General features: G+C 56.3%; 1 protein-coding gene and 1 long non-coding RNA gene across 3 annotated transcripts; one reads left to right on the top strand and one right to left on the bottom strand.

The window, feature by feature from the left end:
* Positions 1 to 76: 76 nt before the first annotated feature.
* Positions 77 to 4824, top strand: LOC310746791 (uncharacterized protein). 2 transcript variants are annotated; one of them, XM_083580897.1, is made up of 3 exons: positions 77 to 219; positions 2208 to 3355; positions 3824 to 4824. In XM_083580897.1, exons 2-3 carry the CDS (start codon positions 2210 to 2212, stop codon positions 4592 to 4594), a joined length of 1917 nt encoding a protein of 638 aa, XP_083437023.1. In that variant the 5' UTR covers positions 77 to 219; positions 2208 to 2209; the 3' UTR covers positions 4595 to 4824. The 2 variants fall into 2 exon arrangements, with proteins under 2 accessions (XP_083437023.1, XP_083437022.1); XM_083580896.1 differs by having other exon boundaries at positions 2208 to 4824.
* On the bottom strand, positions 3345 to 7660 carry LOC310747053. The gene is made up of 3 exons (XR_014540876.1): positions 6063 to 7660; positions 5827 to 5878; positions 3345 to 4619 (listed from the first exon to the last, which is right to left on the bottom strand). It is a non-coding gene; the product is annotated as an uncharacterized lncRNA (long non-coding RNA).
* Between the last annotated feature and the right edge of the window lie 2348 nt (positions 7661 to 10008).

The following is a 10008-nucleotide window of genomic DNA, read 5'->3' as shown; positions in this document are numbered from 1 at the left end:
CAGACTTCTGTTCAGTTCCTCTCCTAGGAAAGTCCCAGTGTTGTCTTTCCCTTGGGGAGGGTGCTGGAAGGGGAGGCGGGCGGTGGGGGCTCAGGAAACCACAGAGGGTCTTCCGCTGCTCAGGGCGCAGGAGATTGGGCTGTGGGTTCGAGTCAGGGTGCCAGAGAGCGAGAGAGCGAGCAAGGCGTTGAGTGTGCCCAGGAGAAGCAGAGGAGGAAGGTAAGATTCAGGGTGTGTGGAAGACATTATTTTTTTTGCAGAGGGGAGGGAGTTCTGCTGGAAGACCCCACGGCCTACTCTTGCCAACCCGGCCGGAAAAGCAGTGGGCAAGCTTTTGGGTGTAACAGGATTCCTCGTCAGGCTGGAACGAGAAGGGGAAACCATGTTCTTAGCTGTGGCGAGAAAGCTTGTGGTTCGCTCCGTGGAAAATGGGGTGCTTGTTCTGCAGTCAGGATTGATTGATTGATTGATTGATTGATTGATTACCCAGCCTTCATCCTAAGGTCCCGGGACGCATCAAAACACAATATAATTAAAAACGACTTTAAGTAACTGACCCACCACTGAAATAAGGCAGGTCATGAAAAATAGCCCTCGAGGGTCAAAAGAAGTCAAGCCAGAGAATGAGAGTCTTCGGCAAGGCGCCGCTCCTTAGGCAGGGAGTTCCACAGGTCAGGGGCCGCCACAGAGAAGGCAGGCCTCTCCCCCCGGGATGTCACCCCCCACCAAGGCTCCAAGGAGAGAGGGAATAGTGAGGGGCCCCCTCTGCTCCCCTCAGCACCTGAGAGGGTCTGGAGAGAGTGAGGGGGGTCTTTCAGGTGTTTGGGGGTTTGAATATTTCAGGGCTTGGAACCACAGTGTGAGCACCTTGAACTGGGCCCGGAAATGAAACGGGCGACCAGCGCAGCTGTTTTGGAACAGAGGTGAAGGTAGAATTGCAGCCCTGGAAAGGCACCCGAGGGTCATCTAGTCCAACCCGCGGAGATGCAGGAACTTGAACTGAAGCATCCAGGACAGATGGGCCCCCAATGGTCAGGGATGATGGGAGCTGTAGTCTAGCAAGAGCGGGAGGAGGGGCACAATTTCCCCACCCCTCCTGGGGCAGAAGAGATTCGTTAAATCCAGCTTTGTCTCTCCTCGCCAGAAGAGGAGGCTCGCTTCCCCCTTTGTCCCAGGGCAGGGAGTCCCCTTATTCCAGCTGTTGGGTTTCCAGCTTCCTGGGGCTTCCCACTGGAATTAATAGGCAAGACCAGGAGCCTGAAGACGCGCCCCCCCCCCCGCCTCCCCAGGAGGCCAGCCTGTGTTTCTGGGTCGCCCGCAGAGGCACCGCAAAGCCATTTCCCTCGGGGTTTCTGCTTGGAAGGTCACAATCCAGCCGAGCTGAATTTGGGGCGCATCTGGACATTTGAGGTTCCATCCAGTTTGGCGAACAGCATCAGCCCAAAGGAAAGTGTTTGCGTGCGTGAGAGAGAGAGAGATCGACAAGCAAACCACCCTAACTCGGTATCGCTTGCAGAAATGTTTGGTTGCATAGCAGGGGGCTAGACTAGATGTCCCTTGAGGGTCCCTTCAAATTCCGTGGTGTGGTGGAATATAGTTCCCTCCATTGCCTGTTGGGAAACCTTCTCTGAGAGAGAATGCAGTTGGCTCGGGGGCTCACAGGACCCCTGCTACCCCTGCTCTGACGTCAGAGGCCCTTCTCCCTGGCCTGCCCCTCGGGACGCTCGGGTGGGCAAGTCCTGGCTGGGCGGGGGACACGGCAATGATGCTTCTGCAGCTGCTTGCAGGAAGCCCCAGAGACACCCCCCCCCATAAAAAAAGGTCAGGGAGGAGCGCACGTAGTGTGCGCAATGTCACTCGCACCATGTGCAGCAGGCATGTATCCGTGGCATCGCAGGTCCGTGTTGCAGCGGCCAGAGGTGGCAGCTCCTCTTGCCCCCCTCTCTGCAGCCAGCGAGACCCCCTTCTCTTTGGGGAGGGACTCGGGGACGGAGAGACTCTGCCTCTGTGTCCGAGCCCCCCACGGAAAGGGGGCCTCGCGGGCTGGCTGCGGACGGGGGAGCTGAACTGTTTCTCTTGGAGGCAAGACCACCAGCTTTGCCCACTGACTTTGTGGGTGCCCGCCCCCCCCAATTATATTATTCTGGGCGCCCAAGCCCCCCCTGGAGTTGGCTCCTCTGTGACTGACTGCCTTGCTATCTCCCCAGCGATGCTGCCTTGCGCCCTGCGCGCCCTTCTGGCGACCCTGGTGGCCGCGGCCGGAGCCCCCGACGCCGCGCCGCCCTGCGAGTCCGAGATGAACAAGATCAAGGACCTGCTGCAGGTGAGCTGCGTGGGGCAGGGGCTGAGCACCGTCCCCGCCGCGCTGCCCCCGGACACGGGCATCTTGCTGCTGGGCTCCAACCGCCTGAGCCGCGTCTCGCTGGCCTCCTTCCAGCACCTGAGCGCGCTGGTGGAGCTCGACCTGTCCAACAACAGCCTGAGCGCCCTGGACACCGGCGGCGCCTCGCTGCCCGGCCTCCAGCAGCTCGACCTGTCGCACAACGGCCTGCAGAGCCTGCCCGCCTTGCGGGGGATGCCCGCGCTGAAGCGCCTGGCGCTGGCGCACAACGCGCTCTCGCGGCTGCCGGCGGGGGGATTCAGCGCCCTGAGCGCCCTGGAGGATCTGGAGCTGCAGGGCAACGGGATCCGGGATCTGCCCGAGGGAGCCTTCGAGGGGCTGCAGAAGCTGAAGGACGTGGACCTGGCCGACAACCTGCTGGAGGAGCTGCCCGGGGGGCTGCTGGCCGGGCTGGGCAACCTCGAGATCCTGCGCCTGGAGAGGAACCGGCTGCAGAGGGTGCCCGACGGCTTCTTCCCCGAGGAGAACTACTTCGCCTACCTGTACCTGGCGGAGAACCCCTGGGTGTGCGACTGCGCGCTGGTCTACCTGCGCGACTACATCCTGGAGTACGAGACCAGCGTGTATACTCGCGTGCAAGGCCCCGGGAAGGAGATCACCGAGAACAAGCCCGAGAGCGTGGAGTGCCAGGCGCCCGCGCCCGAGAAGGGGCGCCCCGTCATGCACTTCCAGGCGCACTGCGAGGGGCCCGAGGGAGACAGCGACGGGGGCCAAGGGGAAGGGGGCGCCGCCACCACTGAGCCCCACGCCACTGCCCACACGACACTGGTCTCCAGCACCGCGCCGCCGACCACGCGTGTCCGCACCCCACCCTCCACCGCCGCGCCGACCACGCGTGTCCGCACCCCACCCTCCACCGCAGCACTGACCACGCGTGTCCGCACCCCACCCTCCACTGCGGCGCCGACCACGCGTGTCCGCACCCCACCCTCCACCGCAGCACCGACCACGCGTGTCCGCACCCCACCCTCCACCGTGCCGCCGACCACGCGTGTCCGCACCCCACCCTCCACCGCGCCCCCGACCACGCGTGTCCGCACCCCACCCTCCACCGCAGCGCCGACCACGCGTGTCCGCACCCCACCCTCCACCGCGGCGCCGACCACGCGTGTCCGCACCCCACCCTCCACCGCAGCGCCGACCACGCGTGTCCGCACCCCACCCTCCACCGCGGCGCCGACCACGCGTGTCCGCACCCCACCCTCCACCGCGCCCCCGACCACGCGTGTCCGCACCCCACCCTCCACCGCAGCGCCGACCACGCGTGTCCGCACCCCACCCTCCACCGCGGCGCCGACCACGCGTGTCCGCACCCCACCCTCCACCGCAGCACCGACCACGCGTGTCCGCACCCCACCCTCCACTGCAGCGCCGACCACGCGTGTCCGCACCCCACCCTCCACCGCAGCACCGACCACGCAGGTCGCCACACTTGCTCCCAGCCCCGCCGCACCATCTTCCCGTGTCCCCACTACGGCTCCAAGAAACCTTCCCGGTCCTGTTCTCGCCTCTACCCCGGAGCCAGTCCCTTCCACAAGTCGCCTGCTGCCCGCATCAACTCTCCAAGCCCTTCCGTCGGCGATGGCTGCCACTTCCCTTCCTCTGCCGAGTGCCGCGGCCTCGCCAGCCCTGCCGCCTCTCAACACTCCTGCTCCCAGTCGCTGCCCTCCTCCCGCCCCTTGCCACTGCTCCTTGCTGCCAGCCACAGCCCCGCAGCGGAGTTGGCACTGGTCGCCCAGGACCTGGGCCGGCTGGCTGGCTGCCCATTGCTGCCTGCTGCGCCTGGTCCTCTACGCCGCCTGCCTGGCACTGGCGGTGCTGCCCACCTTGGCTCTGCTGTGTTGGTTGGGGTGGCTGTGTGCCAGCTTGCAGCGCCCAGCCCTGGGAGGTGGGCCGGGGCCCCGGCTGGTCAAGTACCGCCAGCTGCAGAAGATGGGCGCTCCCCGAGGGTGGCAGCTGGAGCGGCCCCAGGCGCAGAGTCCTCTCGCCATGCCCCGCACCTACCGCGTCTGCAAGGTGTTTGAGGCCGCCCCCTCCCGCCACGTCAGCTGGCTCTTCGTTAGCCTGCCGGGGCCAACGCAAAAGTGGCCCTGGCAACGCAGGCGAGGCCGGGCGCCCTCTGCCTACAGCTTGGATCGCGGGCAAGACGCCATTGGGGCTGTGCGGGTGAAGCATGGCACCGCCACTTTGTAGGGAGGTCCGAGGGCCAAGGGACCCCCTGCGAGTGCAGGGATGGAGAATCGTAGAATCGGAAGGGACCCCTTAGGGTCGTCTAGTCCAACCCCCGGCAATGCAGGAATCTCAGCTAGAGCATCCATGACAGATGGACACCCAAGCGTCTTAAAAACCTCCAAGGAAGGAGGGAGGGAGGGAGGCCGTTCCATTTAGAGGCAGGGTCTTTTTGCATGAAAAGAGAAAATGAACTTGTAATATCAGGATTTGAAGAGTGAAAATAAAAAGTGGATTCCAGAAGATAGAATGGCTGGATTTTTCTGAGTGGATACTGCATTTAGCTGCAGGACAGAGAACCAGAAGTCCTTTCATATTATCTTTCTTTAATCTCTTCTCTCTCCTCCTCTTCCTGCTTTCCTCTCTCTCATTTTCTTTTCTTCTTTCTGCCTTTCTTTTCTTTTTTAGATTAGATAGCTGTTTTATTTCAGTGTTTTATTAAAAAATATGCTTTGTAATGGGTATGAACTGCTGTATATTTTGGAATAAGTACAGGGTACCTCGGGTTACATACGCTTCAGGTTACAGATGCGATACGATATCTTTATTGCCATTGTCCCATACAGAACAATGAAATTGAAAAATCTACTTAAGACATTCAAAACCCCTAAAAAACTCTGAAACCCCATTTTAAAATACAATATACTGTAGAGACTCCTCATGCTGCGTTTGGAACCAAAATTGCATTTGGATAGAAACTGTTTCTCAGGCGGCTGGTCCTAGTCTTTATAACCCTGGACCTTCTTCCAGAAGGCAGAAGCTGAAAGAGATCATTTCCGGGGTGCGCACTATCCTGCGCTATCTCTGCCACTTTCCTATGGCACCTGGAAGCGTAGATTTGATCCAAGGTGGGAAGAGGGCACCCAATTGTTCTCTCCGCAGTCTTTACAACCCTGGACAGCATTGTTTTTCCCCTGAACGTGCAGCTCCAAAACCACACACACAGAAACAGTACCTCGGGTTAAGAACTTTGCTTCAGGATGAGAACAGAAATCGTGCTCCGGCAGCGCGGCAGCAGCAGGAGGCCCCATTAGCTAAAGTGGTGCTTCAGTTTCAGGTTACGAACGGACCTCCGGAATGAAATAAGTACTTAACCCGAGGTACCACTGTACCAATGTTTTTTTTCTAAGCACATATGCACATGCGCACATAGAGATATGTACTAAAAGGGGGGGGGGCACAATCACAGTTTGAACATAGAGAGAGCATGCTTGGTCAGGCCAAAGGGGGCCCACCAAATCCAGCACTCTGCTCTCACAGTGGCCCAGTGGCTTAGCGTGGGTTGTCAGCACCCGGGGCAAGGCAAGTAATTTGCGCCTCCTAATCCGTGGATTTGCGCCCCCTAACCCGTGGATTTACGCCCCCTAACCCTAACCCCCAGATGTTGTGCCCGGTGCGGCCGGCCCCCCCTGCACCCCCCACGGTTCGCCACTGCAGTGGCCAACTTGATGCCCAATATGGGAAACTAGCAAGCAGGATTTGAGCATAACAACCGCTCCCCCATCCTGGGGTTCCCAAGCATTATTGTCCAGCTGCCATCGGCTGCCCTCTCCTCCTCCATGAATTTGTCCCATCCTTTCTTAAAGCCATCCAGGTTGGTGGCCTTCCCTGCCTCCAGTGGCAGGGAGTTCCATAAGCTTAACTCTGCACTTTGTGAAGAAGGGTTTTGTTTTACCTGCCCAGCACCTTCCAGCATTCAGCTTCATGCCATGACCATGTGGGAGAAAAACATTTCTCTAGCGACTTTATTCAGGCGATGCATTATTTTATAAACTTATAGCTTGCAGCCGGAAAAATGGGTCAGAGGAACTCACCTCCACTGCTTCGGATGCCTCCCTGCGAAAACCAATCTCAGAGCAGGAGACTCTTCCATCTCAGAGTCGTGGGTTTGAGCCCCACGTTGGGTAAAAAAGGTTCCCGCATTGCAAGGGGTTGGGGGTTGGACTAGATGACTCTGGTGGTCCCTTCCAGCTCAGCAGTTCTTGTTGCTGTTTAGTTGTTTAGTTGTGTCCGCCTCTTCATGTCCCCCTGGACCAGAGCACACCAGGCACTCCTGTCTTCCACTGCCTCCCGCAGTTTGGTCAAACTCACGTTAGTAGCTTCGAGAACACTGTCCCACCATCTCATCCTCCATCGTCCCCTTCTCCTTGGGCCCTCCATCTTTCCCAACATCAGGGTCTTTTCCAGGGAGTCTTCTCTTCTCATGAGGTGGCCAAAGTCTTGGAGCCTCAGCTTCAGGATCTGTCCTTCCAGTGAGCACTCAGGGCTGATTTCCCTAAGAATGGAGAGGTTTGATCTTCTTGCAGTCCATGGGACTCTCCAGAGTCTCCTCCAGCACCAGAATTCAAAAGCATCCATTCTTTGGCGATCAGCCTTCTTGATGGTCCAGCTCTCACTTCCATACATCACTACTGGGAAAACCAGAGCTTTTACTATACGGACCTTTGTTGGCAAGGTGATGTCTCTGCTTTTTAAGATGCAGTCTAGGTTTGCCATCGCCTTTCTCCCAAGGAGCAGACGTCTTTTAATTTCAGCAGTTCTAGGATTCTATAAACCCAGTGGTCGCTGACCATTTGAGAATGAATCGGTGCCTTTTTGAAGGGTCTGGCCCAGTTCTTGAATAAGAGTAGATAGTAGGTTTTTTTTGGTGGGGGGGGCAATGGGCTGACTTGCAAGGAGCAGGAATGTGTCCCCAAAATTGTGAGACTGAAAGGTTTTGCTTCGGTGCCACGTAGAAGGTAAAATAGCTAGATAATGATTTGAAAAAGGTATTTAAGTATAATTTTAGTAAAAAAACCAGAGACATTTTTGTTGGGGTTAATTGGTGAGGAAATTAAAAAAAAAAAAAGATGTAAATTTGTTTATGTATGCCACAAGGGCTGCAAGAATACTTCTGGCCCAGAAATAGAAGCAGCTGGAACTTCCTACACTGGAAGATTGGCAGATAAAGATGGTTGAATACAGCTGACGGGTAAGATCTGGAATTGGCGTGACGAGCTGTTTCAAAAGGACTGGAGCAAATCTATATTTGGCAACAGAGTGTGGGGAAATCACAGAACTGGAAGGGAACCCCAAAGGTCATCTTGTCCAACCCTCTTCGATGCAGGAACCACACAGCTAAAGCATCCCTGGCAGGTGGTGGCCACCCCACGTCTGTTTAAACCCCCACCCAAAAAGGAGAGCCCGCCACCTTCTGCGCCACTGCCAAACGGCTCTTGTCAGCTGGCACTGCCAGGAAGTTATTCTCGAGGTTGTTGGAATCTCCTTGCCATTTGAACCCAGTGCTTCAGACCCTGCCCTCTGGGCAGAGGTCACTGCCAGGCCCCTCTGCCCTGCACCCCACATTTAGGCAGGATCTCCCTTCCGCAGCCTCTTCTTTCCATCCCCTCGTTAAGCACCTATAGCTCTATAAAGGCGCTTAACGATAGATATATAATGGTCTCCCATTTCTTATTTTTGGCACCCACAACGTTGCAAGGCTGCAGGGAACAGCCAAGGTTTTGCAGGAGGATAAAGGATTTTTAAGGGGTGAAATGCTAAGAGAAGTGTGTTTTGGGGGGAGTGAAGAAAGGCCCTGATCTTCCCCCCACCATTCCTCTCAGCCCACCAGTTGCTTTCCTTCCTTCCCAGCCTCTTCAAATGTAATACAAAAAATAAAGGGGGCTCCTTGAGCTGCCCACACCTGAGCGGCATTCTGGACCTGAGCAACTGGGCTACAGATCTCGATGGTCAGAAAGAGCCAGCGGTCGCTCCTTCCAGGAGGCTCAAGGCCCTCATATTTACAGGACCGCCCCTCCTGGTCTACCCCACAGAGGACCTTAAGGTCCATGAAGAACCATAGTTTAGAGGGCCCTAAGGAAGTCAGACTATCCTCCGCCAGGGCCAGGGCCTTCTCAGTGGTGGCTCCGACCTGGTGGAATGCTCTGTCCCAGGAGACCAGGGCCCTGCAGGATTTAACTTCCTTCCGCAGGGCCTGCAAGACAGAGCTATTCCGCCTGGCTTTCAAACTGAACTTAGCCTGATCTTTTATTCCTCTTCCTCCCCTTTTATGAAGATTACCTGCTCTGGGATCCCACAGCTAATTCTCCCCTGGCCTCCTTGCTGGCCCAAATAGGACTCATTTAGCCAGCTAGCCCTGGTGACTCGCTAATGTTTATTGGATGGATTTCCCCCCTAAATTGATTTTTGAATTCTGAATTTATTGTTATTCACGTTTTATACTGTATCTGATGCTGTGTTTTTTTGTTGCATTAATTGCTTTAAATTTGTTAGCCGGGGTATAAGTAAATAAGTAAGTAAATAAACAAATAAATAAAATAAAATAATAATAAAAGCTGAGTTCCCCTCGCAGGCTTGTCCCACCACCAGGGACCTAGACTGGACCTTCTATGGAGCTGACCAGCCTTGCTGCTTCCTTGTGAGTAAACCACAACTCTGGTGTTGTGTATAGGCAAGGATTGGTCCAGTTTTGGAATCACAGAGCCCTGGTGTGTTCTGATCTGATCTGACTTGCCTGCTTTTCCTATACTCCAGTTATTTTGAATAAGGTTTCCTAATTTGACCACCGGAGTGTGTGTGTGAAATCGCCAACCTTGGGTTTTTTAGGATCCGCCACCTGCCCAGACGCTTGGAGTTCCTGCTGCTGGGAGTTTAGGATCAGAGCCAAGAGGCCAGGACGCTCTTCTGAGATCTGGGAGAGACGGGAGCACGGGCTGCCCTTACTCTCCGAGTAACTTACAAGGGAACTGCCTGGGAAATGAAGAGGGTGTTGGTCTCAGAGTCCCGGGGTCTTAGCGGGTTTAGCGGGGTCTGCCAGGGAAATGAGCAAGTTGCCTTGATCCCGGACTAGGGTAAGGCAGCTGGCCTTGCTTCTCCCAGCAATTCGCGGATCAGAACTGCTTTGCTGCCTCTGCTCTGTACACCTGAAGGAGCATCTCCACTCCCATCGTCCAGCCCAGACACTGAGGTCCAGCTCCGAGGACCTTCTGGCGGTTCCCTCATTGCGAGAAGTGAGGTTACAGGGAATCAGGCAGAGGGCCTTCTTGGTGGTGGCTCCCGCCCTGTGGAACGCCCTCCCACCAGATGTCAAGGAAATGAACAACTAACTTTTAGAAGACACCAGAAGGCAGCCCTGTAGAGGGAAGTTTTAAATGTGAGATGTTTTATTATTATGTTTTTATATCTGTTGGAAGCCACCCAGAGCAGCTGCGGCAACGTAATGTTATTCTAAATGTAAGAAAAGCTTGCCAGGTCGGGTCTCTGGCCCATTTGGTCTAATATCCTGTTATCACAGGGGCCAACCAGGTGACTCGTTTGGGAAACCTGCAATAGGGTCCAAGCGCAAGAGCCCATCTCTCCTCCTGTGGTTTCCGGAAACT

Source organism: Podarcis filfolensis, assembly GCF_964270895.1.
Source record: "Podarcis filfolensis genome assembly, chromosome: 13".
NCBI lineage: Eukaryota > Metazoa > Chordata > Lepidosauria > Squamata > Lacertidae > Podarcis > Podarcis filfolensis.
Note: the sequence above shows the minus strand (reverse complement) of the source record. Positions and strands in the feature narration are given on the sequence as shown.

Bases quoted from the DNA above. Each gene is read 5' to 3' on its own strand.
- LOC310746791 (XM_083580896.1), top strand. From the start codon at position 2,210: ATGCTGCCTTGCGCCCTGCGCGCCCTTCTGGCGACCCTGGTGGCCGCG.